Source organism: Pipistrellus hanaki, assembly GCF_964339955.1.
Source record: "Pipistrellus hanaki genome assembly, chromosome: 20".
Classification (NCBI taxonomy): Eukaryota; Metazoa; Chordata; class Mammalia; order Chiroptera; family Vespertilionidae; genus Pipistrellus; species Pipistrellus hanaki.
In genome coordinates, this window is record NC_140522.1 from 4,593,638 (window position 1) to 4,618,950 (window position 25,313).

Consider the following 25,313-nt stretch of genomic DNA (forward strand, 5'->3'; position numbering starts at 1 on the left):
TTAAAAAAAAAAACGCTGCAGGACGTGGGAAAAATTGTTGGAAATCAGGACTGTCCCGCCAACACCTGGACGATCTGGTCACCTTATACTGGAGGCAGTTGTCACTCACACTGCAAGCGGCCAGCCGAGCCCGGGGGGGGGGGGGGCACGGGTGGGGAGTCCCTGAGACCCTGAGCTGTGATGAAGTGCCAGGCTTTGCCTAACCCTCTCTTTCCCGCCTTGCCTGGTCCTCTGGCCAGCATCGCTGCCCGGGGAGTGCCCGGGCAGCCTGTTCTGTGATGACACCGCGCAGAGGCAGGTTCCTGGGGAGAGGAGGGGTGTTCCCAGGTTGCACCCCCACTCCAGGCCCCTGCCCCGCCCCCCAGCCCCCCAGTCTTACTAAGGCAGTGCCTTGTCTTTGAATGGGTTTCAGCCAAGGAGCCGCTGCAAGGCGTCCTCACAGGCGCCTCCCTAACCCTTTGCTGCTGCTGTCCTGGGGGCCAGGGTGCTGTCCCGGGACAGGTCCCCCTTCCTGCACAGCCCAACCCCCTGCAAAGCCCCTGCGAACCCCCTGCAAACCCCAACCCCCTGCGAACCCCAACCCCCTGCACACCCCCTGCAAACCCCAACCCCCTGCAAACCCCCCTCCACACCCCCTGCACACCCCAACCCCCTGCAAACCCCCTGCACACCCCAACCCCCTGCACACCCCCTGCAAACCCCAACCCCCTGCAAACCCCCTGCGAACCCCCTGCACACCCCAACCCCCTGCAAACCCCCTGCACCCCCCTGCAAACCCCAACCCCCTGCAAACCCCAACCCCCTGCACACCCCCTGCACACCCCAACCCCCTGCAAACCCCAACCCCCTGCACACCCCAACCCCCTGCAAACCCCCTGCAAACCCCAACCCCCTGCAAACCCCCTGCACACCCCAACCCCCTGCAAACCCCAACCCCCTGCACACCCCAACCCCCTGCACACCCCCTGCAAACCCCAACCCCCTGCAAACCCCCTGCGAACCCCCTGCACACCCCAACCCCCTGCAAACCCCCTGCACCCCCTGCAAACCCCAACCCCCTGCAAACCCCCTGCACCCCCCTGCACACCCCAACCCCCTGCAAACCCCCTGCAAACCCCAACCCCCTGCAAACCCCACCCCCCTGCAAACCCCCACCCCCTGCAACCCCCCCTGCAAACCCCACTCCCCTGCACCCCCCCTGCAAACCCCCCTGCACCCCCCTGCAAACCCCCCTGCACCCCCCTGCAAACCCCCCTCCACACCCCCTGCACACCCCAACCCCCTGCAAACCCCCTGCAAACCCCAACCCCCTGCAAACCCCACCCCCCTGCAAACCCCCACCCCCTGCAACCCCCCCTGCAAACCCCACCCCCCTGCACCCCCTGCAAACCCCCCTGCACCCCCCCTGCAAACCCCCCTGCACCCCCCTGCAAACCCCACCCCCCTGCACACCCCCTGCACCCCCCAACCCCCTGCAAACCCCCCTCCACACCCCCTGCAAACCCCCTGCAAACCCCAACCCCCTGCAAACCCCCTGCACCCCAACCCCCTGCAAACCCCAACCCCCTGCAAACCCCCTGCAGACCCCAGAGGCGGGAGATGCGGGAGAAAGGAGAAGAAGGGAGAAGGCGGGCAGAAGATACCCGCCTATCTCCGCCTGGGTTCTCTTGCCAAACTTTGGGTTTCTTTCTCAAACATCCCGGGCGCTGGCCGGAAGCTGTCACCAGGAACTTCAAATGCCGCTCCTTGGGTGCAGCTGAAGCCGCCCCGCCCCGGACACCGGGTCAAGTCCCTCCTTTGCAGCGTCGGGCTGCGCCTGGGACTGGAGCTCCGGGTGCTGGGCCCGGGCACCCTCTGGGGGAAGAAGGGAGTGAAGGGGGGAAGAGGGGGGGAGAAGGGGGAGGAGGAAAGGAGGAGGCGATCTGGCTGGACACCTCCGTGGACACTTGGGCAGCTACAGAGGTTGCAGCTCTGCACCCCGCCTGCCCGCCGAACCCCCGGCCTCTGTGCTCTTGGCACAGGGACACTCGGGGTCCGGCCGCGTCCCAGGCGCCCCGCGTTGCAGCGGGAGGTCCCCCCAGGTACCCCGGGCGGGATGGCCACCTGGGCGGTGGGCGGGGCCTGCGGTGGGCGGGGCCTGGCGGACCGGGGGCGGGGCCTGGAGGGGCGGGGCCTGGCGGCGGCTATTTCCCCGCGGGACCCACTGCCCCGGGCGCCGCGGGGAGACGGGAGCCGAGGCGGAGGCGCGGGCTGCGGCGGGGAGACCCCCCCCCAGAGGTGAGCGCCCCGCGGCGGGGGCGGACGGGCGAGCGGACGGACGGGCGGGCGGGCGGGCAGCGGATCCTGGAGCCGCGGGGGCCGGGCGTCCCTTCCCTTCTCGGGGCGATTTGGGCTCTTTCTAGCCCTCAGCCCCCCGCATGGGACGTCCCATGTCTGACCGCGCTCTGCCCCGTCCCGGGGGTCACGTGGCGGAGTTGGGGGTCCCATAGGGGTGTTGGGGGTCCCTGGGCGGAGTTGGGGGGCCCGTTGGCAGTTTGGGGGGCCCTTGGCAGTTTGGGGGGGTCCCTGGGCGGGAAGGGGGAAGAGGAGAGAATGTGAGACCTGCCCGGCGGGCGGGCGGCAGACCGGGAAGCTCAGCTGTGGGAATCCCGGCTTTCCCACCTGGGCACCCTCTCCCAGACCTTCCCCTCCGCACCCGGGGGTGGCAGGTGGGCCCGCTCTCTTCCCCGGAGAGGGAGCCAGCGCCCCAGCTGGGCCAGGGCGACCCCAAAGTGCCGGGGCTTGTATGTAACCCCCACCCCTGGCCCAGGGAGAGCAGGGCAGAGGCTCCAGGCAGGCAGCGTTGGCCTTTGTACTTAAAAAAATAAGAAGCGGATGAAGGTGACAGCTGGGGCCCCGGGACCCGCGGCTGGGGGACACTTGGCAGGGGTCTTCAAACTACGGCCCGCGGGCCACATGCAGCCCCCAGGGGAGTCTGATCCGGCCCGCCAGGTTTTTTGGGCAGTGAGCGCAGCCGAGGTGTTACAGTAGGAATTAGTAGTTCATATAGTCCGGCCCTCCAGCTCTCTGAGGGACCGTGATCTGGCCCCCACTTTAAAAAGTTTGAGGACCCCTGTGCTAGGGGGAGGGGGGTGGGCTCGGCTGCTGGTCTTGGGGTGAGGCGGGGCCCAGGAGGCTGCTGAGGCCTCGGGGAGCATGGACCTTGGGGCTCTCCCTGTGGCGGGGAGGGACAGTCCCCTAAGCTTGGGACGCCCTGGCCAGCCCCGTGGCCCCCACAGCACCCAAGCCCCATGTCCTCTGCTGAGCGATGGCCGGGCCAGGGCCGTGCCTGGTGGAGCTGAGTGCCTCTGGGACTCCATCCTCTGGCTCCGGACCTGAGCGAGGTCCCGAGAGGATATGGGGTCACGGGTCAGCTGCCTGGGGAGCCGCCAGGCCCTAGCCCGGTGGTCGGCAAACTCATCAGTCCACAGAGCCACCTGCCAACAGGACAACGATTGACATTTCTTTGGAGAGCCACATTTTTTAAACTTAAACTATATAGGTAGGCTCATTGTGATGAACTTAATTCGCATATACTCCTAAGCTGGCCTCTGCTCAAGTCCCAAGGGGCCAAAGAGCCGCATGTGGCTCTCGCGAGACGCAGTTTGCCGACCACTGCCCTAGCCAGTCGTAGCCCTGAGCTGGCCCAAGGCCTCCTGGACCCCCTGGCTGAGCCCGCCTTGCCCTGTGCCCCGAGCCCAGGGGCCAGCAGCTGCCCAGGGTCCGAGGGAGCCAGCCCCTCGGTGGCGGGGCTGTGGGGAGGGCCCAGGCCGAAGTCCTAACCAGGCAATCCGTGTGGCCACCCCCGGGTGTGGGGCCTGCCTGGCACCCCCATCCTGAGCGATGATGTCCCAGGGTTACCCCTTGGGCGTCACCCCTCGCCTGACCCCTCGTTGTGTCGGAGGAATCAGGTCCAGAGCTGCCTGGCTGACCCCGCTGACCCCGCAGGGGTCACCATGCTGAGTGTCGAAACCAAAACAGGCCTGTATGCCTGCCCCTGGGATGCCTGTTTACTGGGTCCCGGTGTGTCTGTTTTATGTTCGTTTGTGTGGGAAAGAACGCGGACGGCAGACCCACGTCTTGGGGCGGGCCTGGAGCTTTGGGGGTCCCCCCCCCCCCCACACACACACACTGCAGGCCGGGGGTGCTCAGCTGCAGGGGACCAGCTCAGGCGGGGGCACTGGGCCTGCCCTTCAGGAGCTTCAGGTTTAGGGGGTGAGAGGACCCAGCGCCGGGAAGTGGGAAAACCTGTGCATCACCTGCTGGAGGAGAGACGCTGGCCGGGCTGCGGAGGGCCCCGAGCTCCCAGCCTCAGAGGCGGTGGGCACCGCGGGCAGGGCCAGGGTCCGAAGCCCGGGGCTCATGGGAAGCTCAGGACAAGCTGGGGCCTCGCCACCCTCCACATACAGCCCTGTCTCCCTGCCTCTCTTCCCTGTCTCCTGTCACTCTTATGCCCCCTGCCGCCCTGACCAGGTCTTCGTTGTTTTTTTTTTTTAAAAAAATATATATATTTTATTGATTTTTTACAGAGAGGAAGAAAGAGGGATAGAGAGTTAGAAACATCGATGAGAGAGAAACATCGATCAGCTGCCTCCTGCACACCCTCCCACTGGGGACGTGCCCGCAACCAAGGTACATGCCCTTGACCGGAATCGAACCCGGGACCCTATAGTCTGCAGGCCGATGCTCTATGCACTGAGCCACACCGGTGAGGGCGGAGGGCACATATCTTTGCGTATAAATGATTTGGAGTTTTCCGGGTACATACCCAGGAGTGGGGTTGTGGGTCGGGTGGCAGCTCTGTGTTGAATCTTGTGAGGAATGGCCAGCCTGCTTTCCGTGGCGGTTGTACCAGCCTGCAATCCCACCAGCAGGGGCTGAGGGGTCCCTCTTCCCACGGCCTCTCGGGCACTCGTTGCTGCTTGTCTGATTGATAATGGCCGCGCTGGCAGGTGTGCGGTGGTAGCTCGTTGTAGTTTTGATTTGCATTTCCCTCATTGCGGGTGAGGTGGAACAGCTTTCCATACATCAATTGGCTGTTTGTCTTCTTGGGAGAGGTGTATTCTCGGGTCCTCTGCCCACTTGTTGATTGGATCGTTTGTTTGGTGTTGAGTTTTATTAGTTTTTAAAATATTTTGGAAACGACACCTTTATCGGAGCTACTGTTTGCAAATGTCATCTCCCATCTGGTTGGCTGTCTGTCTGTTCTGTTGTCCTTTTCTTTTGCTGTGCAGAAACTTCTTAATTTGATATGGTCCCATTCATTTGTTTTTGCCTTTTTTAAAAATATATATTTTTTTATTGATTTCAGAGAGGAAGGTAGAGGGAGAGAGAGATAGAAACATCAATGATGAGAGAAAGTCATTGATCAGCTGCCTCTTGCACACTCGCTACTGGGGATGAGCCCACAACCTGCACAGAGTTACAATAATCAATCCCTTGATGGATTCGAACCTGGGACTCTTCAGTCCGCAGGCCAAGGCTCTAACTAGTGAGCCAAACCAGCCAGGGCTATTTTTTGCCTTCACTTCCCTTGCCTTTGGGGTCAAGTTCATAAAATGTTCTCTACGACCCAGGTCTATGCATTTGGCACCTATATTTTTTTCAATGTAACTTACTGTTTCCAGTCTTATGTGTAGGCCTTGGCCCCATTTTGAGTTAATTTTTGTCCATGGGGACAAACTGCAATCCAGCTTCATTCCTTTGCATGTGGCTTTCAGTGTGTCCAGCACCGTTTATTGAAGAGACTGTCTTGACTCCAATGTGCATTTCTGGCTCCTTTGTCGAAAATTACCTGCCCGTATACGTGTGTGGTTTTATAGCTGGACCTGTTCTGTCCCATTTACCTGTGTGTCTGTTTCTCCGCCAATACCAAGCTGTTTTGATTATCGTAGCTCTGTAGTATAATTTGAAGTCAGGTAGCATGATGCCTCCAGCTTCATTCTTTTCTCTCAGAATTGCTTTGGCTATTTGGGGTCTTTTGTGGTCCCATACAAATCTGATGAATTCTATTTCTTTTTAAAAAAATGGCATGGGGGATTGCATTAAATCTGTACATGGCTTTGGGCAATATGGCCATTTTAACTAGGTTGATTCTTCCAATCCATGAACACGTTATATTTTTCCATTTTGTCGTGTCTTTTTCAATCTCTTTTAATAATGCAATTTGATTTTCAGTATATAGGTCTTTTGTATTCTTTGTAAAGTTTATTCCTAGGTATTTTATTCTTTTGGTTGCTATTACAAAAGGAATTGTGTGTTTTTTTCCATTTCTTTTTCTGAAGTTTTGTTGTTCGTATACAGGAAGGTGATGGATGTTTGCACATTGATTTTGTATCCTGCAACTTGACTGTATTTGTTTACTGTTTCTAATAAGTTGTTTGTTTGTTTTTTATAGAGTCTTTAGGGTTTTCTAAGTACAGAATCATGTTGACCACAAAAAGTGACAGTTTGATTTCTTCTTTTCCAGTTTGGATGCCTTTTATTTCTTTCTCTTGCCTTATTGCTCTGGCTAGGACTTCCAGCACTCTGCTGAATAAGAGTGGAGAGAGTGGACATTCTTGTCTTGTTCCTGATCTTGGGGGGAAAAGCTTTCAGTTTTTCGCCATTGAGTATGATATCAGCTGAGGGTTTATCATATACTAGAGGCCCGGTGCATGAAATTCATGTGTGGGAGGGAGAGGGGAAGGGTGTGTCCCTGAGTCCAGCCTGCATCCTCTCCAATCTGGGACATCCCTCTCACAATCCAGGACTGCTGACTCCCAACCACATGCCTGCCTGCCTGCCTGATTGCTTCTAACCATTTCAGCCTGATCATCCCCTAACCACTCCCCTGCCAGCCTGATTGATGCCTAACTGCTCCCCTGCCAGCCCAATTGCCCTTAACTGCCCTCCCCTGCCAACCTGGTTGCTCCTAATTGCCTCCCCCCACCAGGCCTGGTCCCCCCCAACTGCCCTCCCCTGCAGGCATGGGGGCGGCAATCTTGTGAGTTGGAGTGATGATCAATTTTCATATCACCTCTTTATTATATAGGATGGCCTTTATTATCCTGAGGTACTTTTTTTCTGTTCCTATTTTATTGAGTGCTTTCATCATAAACGGATGTTGTGTCTCATCACATGCTTTTTCTATGTAGAAGATGAATATGATTGTATTTAAGATCATCTTTGTTTATGCTTTCTTTTGCTAATGTGGTGTATTATGTTGATTGATTTGCGAATGTTGAACCATCCGTGTGCCATGCAATGGATCCCACTTGGTCGTGATGCATTATTTTTTGGATGGACCGTTGTACTCTATCTGCTAGTGTTTTGTTTAGGATTTCTGCATCTGTATTTATCGGGGATGCTGGTCTGCAGTTTTTTTTTTGTGTGTGTGTGAACTTTGCCAGGTTTTGGTATCAGGGTGATATTGGCCTCGTAGAATGGGTTAGAAAGTACTGCCTCTTCTTCGATTTTTTTTGGGGGGGTGAGAGTTGGAAAAGGATAGGTTTTAATTCTTCTTTGAATGTTTGGTAGCATTCGCTGGTGACGCCATTCGGTTCTGAACTTTTGGGAGATTTTGGGGAGATTTTTTTATGGTTATTTCCATTTCCTCACAGCTGATCAGTCTATTTAGATTTTCCCGTTCTTCATGATTTAGTAGTCAATGACGGTTATATATTTCTAGGAACTCATCTCTTCTAGGTCAGTGGTCAGCAAACTGCATCTCGCAAGCCACATGTGGCTCTTTAGTGCCTTGAGTTTTTAGCTAAGGCCAGCTTAGGAGTCCCCAAATTAAGTTACTAACAATGTACCTCCTTATATATTAATAGTTTAAGTTTAAAAAAAAATTGGCTCTCCAAAGAAATGTCAGTTGTTGTCCTGTTGATATTTGGCTCTGTGGACTAATGAGTTTGCCGACCACGGTTCTAGGTTATTGAAGATGCTGGCATATAGTCTTTCACGATATGCTAGTCTGATCCTTTGTATATCTGTGATGTCTGAGGTGATATTTCCTCATTTGTGATTTTGTTTATATGGGCCTGTTCCCTTTTTCTCTTTGTGAGTCTAGCCAGGGGTTTGGCCATTTTTTATTAATCTTCACAAAGAAACCGCTCTGTGTCTTATTGATTTTTTTTTTATGTCGTCTTTTTGTTCTCTATCTCGTTTAATTCTGCTCTGTTTATTATTTCCTTTTCTCTTTTTCTAGTGCTTTACGATGTGCTGTCAGGTCGTTTACTACGGTTTCCCTTATTTCTTGAGCCAGGCCCGTAATGACAGGAACTTCCCCTTATTGCTGCTGCGGCTGCATCCCAGAGGTTGGCTGTGTTGTGTCACCATTCCCGCTTGGCTCCATATAGCTTTTGATCTCATTTTTTTATTTCTTCTCTGACCCAGACATTTAAAAAAAATATTGATTTTTTACAGAGAGGAAGGGAGAGAGATAGAGAGCTAGAAACATCGATCAGAGAGAAACATTGACCAGCTGCCTCTTGGACACCCCCTACTGGGGATGTGCCCGCAACCAATGCACATGCCCTTGACCGGAATGGAACCTGGGACCTTTCAGTCCGCAGACTGACGCTCGATCCTCTGAGCCAAACCGGTTTCGGCTGACCCAGACATTTTTTTGAGCGCCATGTGGTTTAATCTCTTTGTTTTTGTGGGTTTTTTTTACTTCCTTTTCTAATTTCAAGGTCAGGAAACTTGCTTGGTATCCTCTCAGCCCTCTTGAATTTCTTGGTTCTTGTTCTGTGACCCAGCATATGATCTGTCCTCCAGAATGTTCCCTGTGCGCTGGAGGGAAATGTAGAATCTGATATTCCGGGAGGACAGGTTATGTACGTGTCCGTTTCATCTATTTGGTCTAGTGTTTCATTTCAGCCGATATTTCTTTATTGGTTTTCTGTTTGGTTGATCTGCCTAGAGCTGTCAATGGAGTATTAAGGTCTCCAACTGTGATTGTGTTTTGATCATTTTCTCCCTTTAGTTCTGTGAGTAGTTGTTTTATATATTTCGGTGCTCCCTGTTTGGGTGCAAATATATTAAGTGTTATGCCCGGGAAAAAAAAAAGGTGTTATGTTTTCTTTTTTTTGTTGTTTCCATTTTTTTAAATTAAGGTATTATATGGGTACATATTTTCCTATTGTCCCCTCCTACCCCACTCCCATATATGCCCTCACCCCCCAGTGTCTTGAGACCATTGGTTATGGTTCTATGCATGCATACAAGACTTTCAGTTGATCTCTTATCTCCCACACCTCTCCCTAACCTTCCCGCTGTAATTCGACAGTCTGTTTGATGCTTTACTGCCTCGGTATCTATCTTTTTGTTCACCGATTTATAATGTTCTTTACTATCCACAAGTGAGCTGTTTCCAAATCCATGCTGTTGTAGATTGTGCAGCTATGAACATAGGGGTGCATATATCCTTTCTGATTGGTGATTCTAGTTTCTTGGGATATAGTCCTAGGAGTGGGATCACTGGGTCAAATGGGAATTCCATTTTCAGTTTTTTGAGGAAATACTGTTCTCCACAGTGGCTGCACCAGTCTGCGTTCCCACCAGCAATGCACGAGGGTTCCTTTTTCTCTGCATCCTCACCAACACTTGTCGTTTGTTGATTTGTTGATAATAGCCATTCTGACAGGTTTGAGATGATACCACATTGTCGTTTTGATTTGCATCTCTCGGGTAATTAGTGACTTTGAGCAGGTTTTAATGTATCTGTTGGCCTTCCTTCTGTCTTCTTTCAAAAAGATTCTGTTTAGGTCCGTTTCCTATTTTTTTTTATTGGATCATTTATCTTCCTTTTATTAAGTTGTATAAGCTGTCTGTAGATGTTGGAGATTAAACCTTTATCAGTGTTTATGTTCTCCCATGCAGTGGGCTTTCTTGTTGTTTTTGTTGACGGCTTCTTTTGCTGTGAAAAAGCTTTTTATTTTGATGTAGTCCCATTTGTTTATTTTCTCTTTAGCTTCCATTGCCCTAGTAGCAGTAGCAGTGAAGAAGTTCTTTCCACGTATGTCTCAGATTTTGATGCCTGTGGATTCCACTCGTATTTTTATGGTTTCCTGTCTTATGTTTAAGTCCTGTATCCATTTTGAATTTACTTTTGTGTATGGTGTAAGTTGGTGATCTAGAGCAGTGTTTCCCAACCTTCTCTCATGATGAGAATCACCTGGTGGAGTTGTTAAAACACAGATTCCTGAATCCCAACTAAGAAGTGCTAAACTAGAATTTTTGGGAACATATAGGTAAAATTGTATACTTAACTAGTGCTCTAAGACAGATTTTATATACAGAGCACTAAGTTAGGTATGCAATTTTACCTATATGTTCTCAAAAATTCTAGTTTAGCACTTCTTAGTTGGGATTCAGGAATCTGTGTTTTAACAACTCCACCAGGTGATTCTCATCATGAGAGAAGGTTGGGAAACACTGATCTAGAGGAAAAGGGCGGGGATTCCCACCCTCAAAATATTATCTGCCCCCAAAGCATCTACCGAAGGCCCGGGCATACATTTTATGGATTCATTGTATTGGCACATCCGCCATCGTGTTAGATATCGTCACCATGTTCCCGGACAGACTTGCACACTTGCCAAGAGGGAGGGTGACGAGGGTGCTCGTAGGAGCGTGCCCGGGTCTGGCTGCCGTCACAGCGCTGGGCACGTCTCATCAGACGTCACGGGCCCATCCCAGCTCACACACGCCGCTGTCCGCACACGGACACGGGACAAGGGATGTGCCAGATGGTGGAGGAGGCTGGAGCCCAGATTCCCCCTCTTGCAGCCCAGGGCCCCTTCCTTCCTTCCTTCCTTCCTTCCTTCCTTCCTTCCTTCCTTCCTTCCTTCCTTCCTTTTTCCTTCCATATATTTTTATTGATCTCAGAGATGAAGGAAGAGGGAGAAGGAGACAGAAACATCTATGATGAGAGAGAATCATGGATCGCCTGCCTCCTGCACACCCCCCACTGGGGATGGAGCCTGTAACCCAGGCATGCGCCCTGACCGGGAATCGAACCCTGACCTCCTGGTTCTTAGGTCGATGCTCCACCACTGAGTCACGCCTGCGGCCGGGCCCAGCCCAATGCGTCTGCCAGGATCCCAGGCAGTCACACCCACGGGAAGTCGGAGCCAAGTCTCTGGCCGGCTCCACCCCACTCAGCACGGGGCTCAGCCTCCGGGCAGCCTGCCCAGGGCGGGTCCCACGCTCTGTAAGCCTCCCTGCGGGCACGGAACCTGGGCACGGGGCAGGACCGGGGCTGCCAGCAGGGATGTGGTCCCCAGCCTGGCCTGGCCCTGCGCCTGGTCCCTGGGTGCAGCCCATGGAATTGTCTTTCCACCCCTGCACCCAGCGGGGCACCGAGACCTGGGCCACTCCTGCTGGCCCGCCGCCCTCTCTCCCTCCCTCCCTCCCTCCCTCCTCCACCCCCACCAGCGGGTGTCTCCACAGCTGCAGAGCTGGCTTGATTTGATCCCCATTTTCCCCCCTCTCCCTCCAAGCAGGTTCCTCTTGGTGCCTCACAGACTTCACATCCCTACCAGGAAGGTTCTCAAGTGTTTTCTAATCTCTTCTCCCATTTCCATCCTCTCTGGCAGATCACAGTTTAGTAAGGTTTCTTTTCCCCGTCCGCCCCCTGCCTCCACCCACCCACCTGCTCCCACTTTGCACCACCATCCAGATGATTCCTGCTGCTCTGAGCACCCTGTCCCTGGGGCACTTTTAGGGATGTATTCTGGGACCCCCGGCTCCCGGCTGCTCTGGCTCCGACCTTGCAGCTGCCCATCTTTCCTGGCACTTTGCTGTGCCCGTCCATCCGCCAGCGATGGCCGAGTTGCATTCGGGAAGCCTAGCAGAGCTGCTATGAATCCTCTCATTGTGAACATTGGTGCCTGGACCTGAACACGGTCTAGATGTGCAATTCCTTGGTGAGCTATTTCTCACCAGAGATTTAAAAAAAAAAATTTTTTTCCCCAAATATATTTTTATTGATTCCAGAGAGGAACAGAAATGGGGAGAGAGAGAGAAACATCAATGATGAGAATTATCGATTGGCTGCCTCCTGCATGCTCCCCACTGGGGATCAAGCCCGCCACCTAGGCCTGTGCCTTGACCGGGAATCGAACCGTGACCTCCTGGTTCCTAGGTCGCTGCTGAACCCCTGAGCCGGGCCCCAAGGATTTGGAATGTGGTGTGCTGGTGGTGTGTGTTCAATCCTCGCCCGGAAGGGATTCTTCCTTTGCATCAGGTGCCTTTGGGTTTTGTATGAAGCGTGCATTTGGGTTTTCAGCATCCCGTCGAGGACACCGTCAGTGCCTCTGGCTGCTGTGCTTGGTGCTCGGGGTTCTGGGGGACCATCGGGGCTGCTTGCACAGAACGTCCCAGGGGGGCGGGCCAGAGGAGCACCAGCTTCCCCCTTCCTGGTTCCCCTTCAGTGGTTTCTAGAAGGAATACATTCCGGCTGAGGTGCCATTGCCTAGAACCCAGTGGTTCTCAACCTTCCTAACGCCGCAGCCCTTGCATACAGCTCCTCATGTCATGGTGACCCCCAGCCATAACTTTATTTTCGTGGCTACCTCATAACTGTAATTTTGCTCCTGTGAATGAATCGTAATGTAAATTATCTGTGTTTTCCGATGGTCTTAGGCGACCCTGCTAGCAGTTATCACCCTGTCTTGAACCCACAGGTTGAGAGCCACTGCTGTGGAGCCTAAGACCAAAATTACAGTTAGGAAGTAGCATTAGAAAGGTTGAGAGCCACCGGCCTAGAATCCTTAGGCCCTAGATGGTGTCTGTGTACTGAACACATGGATGGATCTCGAGAATTCTAGTGTTTCCTGTTCTAAAGCTTGTGGCCCATCATGGGAATTCTTTAAATAAGATAACTAGCTTGTAAGAACATGTGGTACGCAACTTCAAAACGCAGTGGCTATTCCTTTGGCATTCATGGAAAATGTTTTTTGTCCTCGTTCAATAGAAACTTACCTGGCCCCTGGGTAAAGTTAGCAATACAACTACCAGTCCACAATGCAAGACACAGTGGAGCCTTACACTGAGTGGCCAGATGATGATAATCTCTGAACACACAATAATCCGATTATTCAGTGTCTATCCTACATAATAAAAGGTTAATATGCAAATTGTCCACCTTGGGGTGACGGGAGAAAGCTGCCCTTTCGATTTGCCGGTGTAGATGCCCACCTTCTGAAGCAGAGCTGGGCCTGCCACCCCCTCAGCTCAGAGGTGCCACAGGCCCTGCCTTGCAAAATGGCCTTCATCTTTGCCCATTAGAATTCCACTCAATAGCCCTTGCCGGCTTGGCTCAGTGGATAGAGCATCAGCCTGGGGAGTCCCAGGTTCGATTCCGGTCAAGGGCACAGGCCTGGGTTGCGGGCTCGATCCCCAGTGTGGGGCGTGCAGGAGGCAGCCGATCCATGATTCTCTCTCATCATGGTTGTTTCTCTCTCTCTCCCCTTCTCCCTTCCTCTCTGACATCAATAAAGAAATGTATTTTTTTTTTTTAATTCCGCTCGGTAAGGGACACACCTAAGTTTTTAAATCCTCCTGCAGAGAGAACTGCTGGGCGGTAAGGAAAACACGTGCTTTTTTTTCTGTTTCATCCTCTTAATTGGATTTCCTGTTTCTCCTTAGGCAGCTGAATGCCCGTTTCCTGGTTCACGGGAAACACCGGCCGCCACCGTCCCTGCGTGGGGCTCTGCCGTCTCGGGACCCGGAGTCCTGACGCCGCCGGGGCCGAGGGGGAGGGAGACTCCGTCCGCGGTGACTTGTGCTAGCGCCGGGAGGTAAGGACGAAAATGCATCTTCTTCACGGCGTCCGGGGGAGAGCAGCTCTGCTCCCCGCCATAAAATAAGTCACGGGATGTCAGGTGCAGCAGAGAGAATGAAGTCAATAAAATTATAATAACCGCGCACTGTGACAGATGGCTACGCGGCTGATTGTGGGGACCAGGGGTTCAGGTAGGTAAAGGCTGAGTCACCATATTGCACACCTGAAGCTAATATTTGTCCACTATGGTTAAAAATGAAATCTAGCCGAAACCGGTTTGGCTCAGTGGTAGAGCGTCGGTCTGCGGACTGAAAGGTCCCGGGTTCGATTCCGGTCAAGGGCATGTACCTTGGTTGCGGGCACATCCCCGGTAGGGGGTGTGCAGGAGGCAGCTGGTCGATGTTTCTCTCTCATCGACATTTCTAACTCTCTATCCCTCTCAATTCCTCTCTGTATAAAATCAATAAAATATATTTAAAAAAAAAAAATGAAATCTAAATGCCCAGCCGGCGTGGCTCCGTGGTTCAACATCAACCAGTGAACCAGGAGGTCACGGTTCGATTCCCGGTCAGGGCACAGGCCTGGGTTATGGGCTTAATCCCCACTGTGGGGTGTGCAGGAGGCAGCCAATCAATGACTCTCATCATTGACATTTTTTTTTTTTTTTTTAGGATTTAAAATTTTTTATATAGGTAACATTTCATACATGTGTAAGGACATCTGTACAATAAATTCCTAGAAGTAGAATTGCTAATCCTAGGACATTTGCATTTAACATTTTCATAGATAATTTTTATCAAGTTTTTTTTTTTAATTTTGAATAAACAATTGGGTTTTTTATTTTTTATTTTTTTAAATTAATTTCTTTATTGATTAAGGTATCACTTATTTGTCCTCAATCCCCCATTCCAATTCCCCACCCCCACCCCTTTTTAAAAAATATATTTTATTGATTTTTTTTTTTTTTTACAGAGAGGAAGGAGAGGGATAGAGAGTTAGAAACATTGATGAGAGAGAAACATCGATCAGCTGCCTCCTGCAAGCCCCCCACTGGGGATGTGCCCACAACCAAGGTACATGCCCTTGACCGAAATCGAACCCGGGACCCCCCAGTCCGTAGGCCGACGCTCCATCCACTTAGCCAAACTGGTTAGGGCCATCATTGATGTTTCTCTCTCTCTCCCGCTCTCTGAAATCAATACAACTTAAAAGATAAGTAAAATGATCACAAACACTCCTAATGGGGAACATAGGAGTGGGGTGCTTAAATTGTGCGACCTTCAGGCTCCTTGTCCTCAAGAAATGTGCCGTGGGGGCAGGGGGTGGGGCCTAATACGGTGAAAACGCTGTCCTGGGGCCGTAAACAGAACGTCGGGGGAGGGAGACCCGGCGTGCCTGCGGGCCTGAGAACTACTCCATGGAGGAGCTGGCCGCTGGAAGGTCAGACGGCCTCGGAGAGCAGATGAGACAGATAGAGGCATCGGAGCCCAGGGACCAGCCGACGCTGAGAAATGGGATGGTTGGTGGCCAGGTTCCGGGAAAGCAAGCTCTTCCTGGTGCCCAGGGCACGGCCGAGGGCACAGCCAGGGAGGCGGGTCGGCAGTCATCCGTCTACAGCTCCCAAGGCCGGGTCCTCCCAGGGGCCCAGGCCTGGCGTTCGGGGTTAAGGACCAAGCGTTGAGTTGGCACAGGAGCAGCCCTGGCTCTGGCCAGGGGGATGGCCAGGCTCACCACCATGGTGCCCGAGAGCAGAGGTGCCAAATTTCTTTTTTTTAAAATATATTTTATTGACTTTTTACAGAGAGGAAGAGAGAGGGATAGAGAGTTAGAAACATCGATGAGAGAGTCATCGACCAGCTGCCTCTTGCACCACCCCTACTGGGGATGTGCCCGCAACCAACGTACATGCCCTTGACCAGAATCGAACCTGGGACCTTTCAGTCCGCAGGCTGACGCTCTATCCACTGAGCCACACCGGTCTCGACAAGGTGCCAAATTTCTTAAACTATCTAGGTAGGTACATTGTGATTAACTGAATTCGGGGACTCCTGAGCTGGCCTTTGCTAAACACTCAAGGGGCCAAAGAGCCGCATGTGGCTCTCGAGCCGTGGTTTGCCGACCACTGAGGGTGGAAGGGGCGGGCTCCAGGAGGTCAGTGAACCCTCTGACATTGGGTACAAAACTTGGTTGCTGGTGCAAAAGTGCCTGTTTGGGAGGCGAGGGGTCAGAGCTATCATCGGCCCCTCTCGGGGGTCCGTGACCTCAAAGCAGGGAGCCCGCCTCGGGGTGTGGGAAACGGAAAACAAGTGATAGGAAGCCGGCGGGAACAGCGCTCTCTGCACCAGAACATACCGTCCACCGCAGGGAGCCAGCGGCCAGAGGGTCAAAGCGGCCAGCAAACGGCTCTTTGGCCCCTTGAGTGTTTAGCAAAAGGCCAGCTTAGGGGGACCCTAATTAAGTTCATCATTTTTAAATGTAAGTTCAAAAAATGTGGCTCTCCAAAGAAATTTCAATCGTTGTGCTGTTGATGTTTGGCTCTGCTAATGAGTGCTGACCGCTGGGCTAAGAGAGCAACAGGCATATGGTATTAGGAGCACAAATTCTAAAGACCCATGTGCCGCCGAAACCGGTGTGGCTCAGTGGATAGGGCGTCAGCCTGCGGACTGACAGGTCCCAGGTTCGATTCTGGTCAAGGGCATGTACCTTGGTTGCGGGCACATCCTCAGTAGGGGGTGTGCAGGAGGCAGCTGATGGATGATTCTCTCTCATCGATGTTCCTAATGCTCTATCCCTCTCCCTTCCTCTCTGTAAAAAATCAATAAAATAGCCGAAACCGGTTTGGCTCAGTGGATAGAGCGTCGGCCTGCAGACTGAAGGGTCCCAGGTTCGATTCCCGTCAAGGGCATGTACCTTGGTTGCGGGCACATCCCAGGTGGGGGGCATGCAAGAGGCAACTGATCGATGATTCTCTCACATCGATGTTTCTAACTCTCCCTCTCTCTTCCCCTCCGTAAAAAAGTCAATAAAATATATTTTTTTAAAAATCAATAAAATATATATTTAAAAAAATAAAGACCCATGTGCCATGCCTGGAGCTTAGAGAGCCATGTTCTCACTACCCTCCCTTCTTCTCTCTAGGATCATGGGAAATCACCTTGACCTTCTCTTGGGAGCTGTGCTGCTGGCCAGCCCCACGCTCGGCATCTCTCCCTGCTCCTCGGACGGCCGCATCGCCCTGTACCGTTCCTGCAACCTCACCCAGGTGCCCCCGGTCCCCGACTCCACGGAGCGCCTCCTGCTAAGCTTCAACTACATCCAGGCCTTCACGGCCGCATCCTTCCCTGTCGTCCTGGAGCGGCTGGAGCTGCTGGAGCTGGGGACGCAGCTCACCGCCTTCACCGTGGGCCGGGAGGCCTTCCGGAACCTGCCCAACCTCCGGGTCTTGGACTTGGGCCACAGCAGGCTGGACTCGCTGCACCCGGACGCCTTCCAGGGGCTGCCCCGTCTGTCCGAGCTCCGGCTCTTCTACTGCGGGCTCTCCGAGGCCGTGCTCAGGGACGGTCACTTCAGAAACCTGCCGTCGCTGAGCCGCCTGGACCTGTCCAAGAACCAGATCCACAGCCTCTCCCTCCCCGCTTCCTTCCGGGAGCTGAACGCCCTGACGTCCATCGACTTCTCCCTCAACGACGTCCCCGTCGTGTGCGAGCGGGACCTCCGGCCCCTCCGAGGGAAGGAGCTGTCCTTTCTGGGCCTCGCTGCCACCAACCTGTACTACCGGGTCTCCGTGGACTGGGCCGCGTGCAGCAACCCGCTCAGGGACATGGTCCTGGGCACCCTGGACGTGTCCAAGAACGGCTGGGGCGTCGACCTCGTACGGAACTTCACCGGCGCCGTCAACGGCACCCCGATCGCCTCTCTGCTCCTCGGCCGGCACGTCATGGGTCCCGGGTTCGGCTTCCAGAACATCAAGGACCCCGACCGGCGCACCTTCGCCGGCCTGGCCCGCAGCTCGCTGCGACGCCTGGACCTCGCGCACGGCTCCATCTTCGCCCTGGGCTCCCGGCTCTTCGAGAGCCTCGGGGAGCTCAGGCTCCTGAACCTGGCCCACAACAAGGTCAACACGATCGCCCGCCAGGCCTTCTACGGGCTGGACAGCCTTCAGGTCCTCAACCTGTCCTTCAACCTCCTGGGGGAGCTGTATAACCCCAGCTTCGACGGCTTGCCCAGCGTGGCCTACATCGACCTGCAGAGGAACCACCTCGGGGCGGTCCAGGACGGGACGTTCCGGTCCCTGCGGAGCCTGCAGACCCTGGACCTCCGGGACAACGCCCTGAAGACCGTCGGCTTCGTCCCGAGCATCCCCACCCTCTACCTGGGGGGCAACAAGCTGGTGACGCTGCCCAGCGCCCGGTTCGAGGCCAGCTTCGTGCAGCTGTCGGAGAACCGGCTGGAGCGGGTGGACGAGCTCTATGCCCTGTTCCAGATCCCCCAGCTTCAGGTTCTCATCCTCAACCAGAACCGTCTGTCCCTGTGTGCCACCGCCGCCGCCGCCCCCAGGCCTGTGGGGAGCCCCAGCCTGGAGCAGCTCTTCCTCGGGGAGAACATGCTGCAGCTGGCCTGGGAGACGGGGTCCTGCTGGGATGTCTTCCAGGGGCTGGCCCACCTGCAGCGCCTCTACCTGAACAACAACTACCTGGCCTTCCTCCCGCCGGGCGTGTTCGGCCATCTGGTCGCCCTAAGGTAAGGTGACTCCAGATGTCCTTCTTTTGTCGGGACAGTTCCCGATTTCTAACAGTTTGTCCCACGTCCTGATTTGCCGAAACCGGTTTGGCTCAGTGGACAAGAGCGTCAGCCTGCGGACTGAAAGGTCCCGGGTTCGATCCCGGTCAAGGGCATGTACCGTGGTTGCGGGCACATCCCCAGTAGGGGGTGTGCAAGAGGCAGCTGATGGATGATTCTTTCTTATCGAAAGAAATTTCTAACTATCCCCCTCTCTTCCTCTTTGTAAAAAAAATCAATAATAACAAAAAAGTCCCGATTTTTGGAAAGAATGAACAACAAGCTAGGGAACAGCAGGAGAACGGGAAGGGAATATGTAGTTTTCAGAGACCATGTGGCTATTTAGCCAGGATATGAGTTTAACATTATAAAATTAACAAAAATAATATAAAACTTTAATAACAGATAATTGTTGAGAACTGATTATCAAGAACTGCTTATCAAAGTTTGCATTGTTGATCAGTTGTTAGAATTCACTCAAATGAGAAATATGCCAAAGAATAAAATAATACTATACATAATTATTTATCTATAAATTGTACTTAGGTTGAGATTTTTAAAAATATATTACAATACTACTTTTGCGTTCTATGAACATTTTTGTTGCTCCATATAGACCAAATTTTTAATCACTGGTGTCCCGCTTTACCGATGTTAACATCCGGTCGCCTTCCCTTAAGGTTGCTCAGCCTCAACGGCAACCGGCTGGCCGCCCTCGCCCCCAGCGACTTCCCGCCCGGCCTGGAGGTGCTGGACGTGTCCCGGAACCAGCTCCTCTCCCCGGACCCCGCGGCCTTCGCGTCCCTGCGCTTCCTGGACGTCACCCACAACAAGTTCATCTGCGAGTGCGACCTCGGCCCCTTCATCGCCTGGCTCAACCGGACCAACGTCACCCTCCTCGGGGCGCCCGAAGACGTGTCCTGCTCGTACCCGGGCCCCCTGGCGGGGGCGCCCCTGTCCTCGCTGTCCACGGAGGGCTGCGACGAGGAGGCGAGGCTGGCCGCCCTCCGCTTCTCCCTCTTCGTCCTGTCCGCCGTCGCCGTGGCCCTGTTCCTCGCGGCCATCCTGGCACTGGCCAAGCTCCGGGGGTCCTGCTTCCTCTGCTACCAGACGGTCCGGAGCCGTCTGCTGGGGGACCGAGCCGGGGCCGGGGAGCCCGACGATTACAAGTACGATGCCTACCTGTGCTTCAGCGGCAAGGACTTCGAGTGGGTGCAGGGCGCCCTGCTGGCCCGCCTGGACGCCCAGTACAGCGCCCGCAACCCGCTGCGCCTGTGCTTCGAGGAGAGGGACTTCGCGCCGGGCGAGACCGTCCTGGCCAACATCCAGGCGGCCGTGTGGGGCAGCAGGAGGGTGGTGTGCGTGGTGAGCCGGCACTTCCTGCGGGACGGCTGGTGCCTGGAGGCCTTCGGCTGCGCCCGGAGCCGCAGCCTGGCTGACCTCCGGGGCGGCGCCAGCGCCCTCATCGTGGTGGTGGTGGGCGCCCTGTCCCAGTTCCAGCTCCGGAGGCACCGGGCCGTCCGCGAGTTCCTGCAGAGGCAGCCCTACCTGCGGTGGCCCGAGGACCCGCAGGACGTCGGCTGGTTCCTTCACAAGCTCTCTCGGCTCATCCTGAAGAGGGAGGATGAGAAGAAGAAGAAGAACAACAACGACAACGGGGACATCCCACTGCAGACGATCACCACCGTCTCCTAGTCCGAGGAGCTGGCCGTCCATGGGCCTCTCTGATAGCACTTCACCTTGTACTTGTGCTGAGTCTCCTTGGGGGGGTCCTTCTTGAGGTTCCTTTTCCCACAACTCTGAAACACACACACACACACACACACACAAAGCTCTCGATTGTCATAGCAACACGACCTGCACATGGGAAGGAAGAAATCTAAGAGATGGCAGCTGCCCCCTAAGGCCCCCACTCTCCACCCATTTTCTGTCGGACTCAATAATGCCCTTCTCTGGCGTCAACCACAAGGTGTTCCCGGTGGTGGGAGGCCGCCTTGGGAAGTTACAGCGGACGGACACCCCTCCTCCAGCAGCGTCCCGTCCCAGGAGGCACCAGCCCCGCGTTCGGAGCCCTCTGTGCTCTGCGGGGACAGCGCCAGCAGAAGAGACACAGAGACAGGCCGCTTCCCGCCCGCACCCTGGGAGCCGGGCCCTCGCTGGGTCACGGTCACGCTCGCTCGGTCTCTGGGAGGAGAAGGGCCGGGATGAGAAGAACCAGCCATCTTGTGGCCACAGCGCTCTTCCTGATCTTCTTACCTTCCGCTCCTCCGGGCAGGACGCGGGCCCCCCAGGAACGTCCTGTCGGCAGGTAACCGTTATTCCGGGATTTAGCGCCGGCCCATCTGAGCTCGGGGTGCCATGGAATGTACCGACCAATCAGGCTCTGGCAGAAGGAACTTGGCCTTGGTGGTCACAGATGCTGGCTTGAGTTTTGTTTTTTGTTTTTTTTTACAGAGAGGAAGAGAGAGGGATAGAGAGTTAGAAACATTGATGAGAGAGAATCATCGATCAGCTGCCTCCTGCACACCTCCTACTGGGGATGTGCCCGCAACCAAGGTACATGCCCTTGACCGGCATCAAACCCGGGACCTTTCAGTCCGAAGGCCGACGCTCTATCCACTGAGCCACACTGGTTTCGGCTGGCTTGAGTTCTGGTGCTGCTGCACATGAGCTCTGGGACCTTGAGCATGTGACATGTCCTTGATGGGCCTCAGTTTCTCACCTGTCACATGATCGTGCCTACCTCCTAGAGTCGCCAGGACATTCAGGAGGACCGGGCTTCTTAGATCTTGATCTTAGTTGCCCCCGGGGCCAAAACAAGGGGGTGCAAACACGGAGGGCCTCTTAGATGGGATCAGAATGTCTTTGACGTTGTTTTTTGTTTTTATCATACAAGTTTAACTTTTCATGTTTGTTTCAATATAGGAATGTTTTTCTGGAAGTATTCAGAAAAACCGAAAGCAAAGAAGGTTCGCCAACATTACCCGTGGCTTCCTGGTCCAGCGGGGCCCCAGGTCAGCTGCTGCACACAGAGGCCTGGGACTCAGCATCCAGAACGTCGCTCCCCGTCCTCATTGTGTGCCCCGAATCCTAACCCCTCCACACACACACACACACACACACACACACACACACGGACTAGCTGTTCTCGGTCTCTCTGATCCAGGAAGCTGAGCTTGCCCTGTGCTGACTGTTCTCACATTTGAACAATGACTCTGCCCATTAGCACTGCTCATCACGGCAGCACACACACCCCCCATCCTACGACTCTGCCCTTCCTTCTGGAATGTTCTCCCATTTCTGCACATCCATCCTACCTGTTATTCCAAACCCAGCCCTCCTGGGGTGTCTCATGGAGTGTCTCCAACCCAAAGGCCTCTTTCTTCCTTCTGGGCAAACTCTTAGCACACCAGCTGTCCTCTTTTTTTTTTTTTTTTAATATATTTTAAAAAAATATATTTTATTGATTTTTCAGAGAGAGGGATAGAGAGTTAGAAACATCGATGAGAGAGAATCATCGATCAGCTGCCTCCTGCACACACCCTACTGGGGATGTGCCCGCAACCAAGGTACATGCCCTTGCCCTGAATCGAACCTGGGACCTTTCAGTCCGCAGGCCGACGCTCTATCCACTGAGCCAAACTGGTCCCGGCCCAGCTGTCCTTTTGGAACCAGCACCCCTTCCCGCCTCCTTGCAGAGCGGGGGTCTGTCTGGCCCCCCAGAAGACCCCTCCCCCACCCCCAGGAAAGACCCTCCCTTCCAGGTCCCCTCCCCAGCAGTTGTGATGCTTTCTGAGGCCGCTTTCCAAGTCCCCCTTCACCGGAGTCGCTGCACACAGGGCAGCAGCGAAGGTTCGCAGAGACGCGGGTACCCGCTGGCCAGCAAAGATGCTCGTTGCTAAGCAACGGCTCCCGAACTCCACGTGACAACAGTTCCACGTCGGTGAGTGGATAAACCCCCCAGAGCGGGTCCTTTGGTGTCACCCCTAAATAGGAGGGACCACCGCAGTCCGGCCCACGAGTGGCCATCGCTGGCTGTGTTTGAAACGGAGACGATTCTGGAAAATCTAGACCAGCGGTCGGCAAACCGCGGCTCGAGAGCCACCTGCGGCTCTTTGGCCCCTTGGGTGTTTAGCAAAGGCCAGCTTGGGAGGATCCTAATTAAGTTAATCATAATGTACCTATCTATAGAGTTTAAGTTAAAAAAATGTGGCTCTCGAAAGAAATTTCAGTCGTCGTACTGTTGATATTTGGCTCTCTGGACTAGTGAGTTTGCCAACCACTGATCTGGACTATTGTTTGGGGCTGCTATAAACTTCAGAGAGAATCCCACTCATCACCCCAAAAATACAACTCACTTTGACCATTTCTTATCAACCATTTGAACCTGCAGGGACCTATAGTATTCCAGATGGTCCAGATAGAATGTAAAGTAAAAGTGGTTTGAAATTTTATGAAATGACTGAGCCAAACCGGTCCCAGCGTGCCTGTAACATGTACGCAAAACACTGTGTGATATGAAAACACGAGAACGCTTGCGATCCGCCCGCAATGTGTTAAGTGGGTTATCTTTTTATCAGTAACGGGTAGGCATGTTTTATGTAGTCTAGAGCAGTGGTCGGCAAACTCATGAGTCCACAGAGCCAAATATCAACAGTACGACGACTGAAATTTCTTCGGAGAGCCACATTTTTTAAACTTAAACTTCTAACGCCACTTCTTCAACATAGACTCTCCCAGGCCGTGGTATTTTGTGGAAGAGCCACACTCAAGGGGCCAAAGATGGCCGGAACCGGTTCGGCTCAGTGGATAGAGCACCGGCCTGCAGACTGAAAGGTCCCAGGTTCGATTCCCGTCAGGGGCATGTACCTTGGTTGTGGGCACATCCCCAGTGGGGGGGTGTGCAGGAGGCAGCTGATCGATGATTCTCTCTCATTGATGTTTCTAACTCTCTATCCCTCTCCCTTCCTCTCTGTAAAAAACACACAAAAAAACAAACAAACAAGCAAAAAACAATAAAATACGTATATATTTTTTTTAAATGGGGCCAAAGAGCCGCATGTGGCTCATGAGCCATGGTTTGCCAACCTCTGCTCTAGGGAGAAGTCTTTATCAGACACATGCAGTACTCATATTGTCTCACAGCCTCTAGCTTGCCTCTTCCTGATATATTTTTTAAAATATGTTTTTATTTTTTAGAGGGAGAGAAACACCCATCAGCTGCCTCCTGCACATCCCCACCTGGGGATCGAGCCTGCTGTGGGGGCATGTGCCCTGCCACCACCAGCCTCCGGACTGTGAGACGTCATGTTCCTGTTGGCTCACCTGCTCCCTGGAGGGGCCTGGCCGGGTCCCAGCTGGAAATGCAGCGGAAGCGAAGGCTCTCGGGAGGACTGCTGGTAAGGAGCACCGGTGCCAGGGCGCAGCCGGCAGGGTTCAGACGGAAACGAACTGCAATGCCCACCTCCGATCCAGCACTTCAGGCAGAGCGTCCAGGTCCGTGTCCCTCCGGCCCGGTGCTGCCTCAGTGGTACCCGGGGCGCCCTCCTTGCCCCACGCCCCCAGCTCCCCTCGGGAGCTCTGCGCTTATCTCTGAGCTCATTCCTCCCTCACCCATACATTGTGGACTCCACAGCCTCCCCGATTTGAACATTCGAAGGGTCTTGGAGTATAAGTGTAGCCTCCTAAGAGAACAAGTGTTCTGCCCTGACCGGTGTGGCTCAGTGGATAGAGCATCATGGGCCTGCAGACTGAAGGGTCCCAGGTTCGATTCCAGCCAAGGGCATGTACCTTGGTTGCGGGCACATCCCCAGTAGGGGGTGTGCAGGAGGCAGCTGATGGATATTTCTCATCGATGTTTCTAACTCTATCCCTCTCCCTCTCTGTAAAAAGTCAATAAAATATATTATATATATATATATGTTTTGCCTATGTTTAGATCAGGCCTATTAAAAAATAGCATTTGGCCCTAACCGGTTTGGCTCAGTGGATAGAACATCTGCCTGCGGACTGAAGGGTCCCGGGTTCGATTCCAGTCAAGGGCATGTGCCTTGGTTGGGGGCACATCCCCAGTGGGGGGCATGCAGGAGGCAGCTGATCGATGTCTCTCTCTCTCTCTAGCTCTCTGTTTCTAGCTCTCTATCTCTCTCCCTTCCTCTCTGTTAAAAAAAAAAAAAAAATCAATAAATTAAATTAAAAAAGAACAATGTTCTGACAAGTGGGGTGGTGAGGATGGGGGTGATTATCTCTGGTCATGGGGTTCCCCAGCAAGGCGACCCCCAGGGGAGCCCAGGCTTTCGGGGGAGTTTCTCTGCCGCCCCCCCCCCCCCCCCCCCCATCTACTGATGGGAACAGAAAGCAGATGCCCAGCGTCCCCTGAGGAACTGGGGCATTTCCTCTGGGGCTCGTACCCTAGAGGACCCCGACCCCCATCCCTCTCCTGAGGACCCCTCCCCCTCCCCAGAGGGCCCCCCCCCCATGAGGGGAGCTGGCCAGTCCTCTGGCTCACCCTCCTGTGGCCGTCCTCCAGGTCGCCCCCAGGTGGCGCTGCAGGACCACAGCCCCGGGCCGTCCTCAGCCTGAGGCTCCCCTACCTTCTGAGCTTCCAGTCCCCAGCAGGCGTCCCGGTGTCCCTCCCCCGGACCTGGGACGCAGCAGGGGGCTGAGAGCTGGGCCGTGGGATGTACCCTGGTACCCCCTGCCCCCCCATCAGCCTGCCCTC

The 25,313-nt window shown here is 54.2% G+C and overlaps 1 protein-coding gene across 3 annotated transcripts; it reads left to right on the forward strand.

Annotated features, from left to right (window-relative positions):
- The first annotated feature begins 1,992 nt into the window (after window positions 1–1,992).
- TLR5 (toll like receptor 5) lies at window positions 1,993–24,559 on the forward strand. Of its 3 annotated transcripts, none has more exons than XM_084868868.1 (5): window positions 1,993–2,081; window positions 13,678–13,829; window positions 16,952–18,553; window positions 19,273–20,900; window positions 21,518–24,559. In XM_084868868.1, exons 3-4 carry the CDS (start codon window positions 16,956–16,958, stop codon window positions 20,285–20,287), a joined length of 2,613 nt encoding a protein of 870 aa, XP_084724994.1. In that variant the 5' UTR covers window positions 1,993–2,081; window positions 13,678–13,829; window positions 16,952–16,955; the 3' UTR covers window positions 20,288–20,900; window positions 21,518–24,559. The 3 variants fall into 3 exon arrangements, with proteins under 3 accessions (XP_084724994.1, XP_084724995.1, XP_084724993.1); XM_084868869.1 differs by lacking the exon at window positions 1,993–2,081 and adding an exon at window positions 2,228–2,277; XM_084868867.1 differs by lacking the exons at window positions 1,993–2,081; window positions 21,518–24,559 and having other exon boundaries at window positions 13,721–13,829; window positions 19,273–21,032.
- Window positions 24,560–25,313: the final 754 nt, after the last annotated feature.

Excerpts from the sequence above, each read along its gene's own strand:
- TLR5 (XM_084868868.1), top strand. The coding sequence starts at position 16,956 with ATGGGAAATCACCTTGACCTTCTCTTGGGAGCTGTGCTGCTGGCCAGC. Across the intron at positions 18,554-19,272 it reads GGCCATCTGGTCGCCCTAAG|GTTGCTCAGCCTCAACGGCA; the intron begins GTAAGGTGACTC and ends CCTTCCCTTAAG.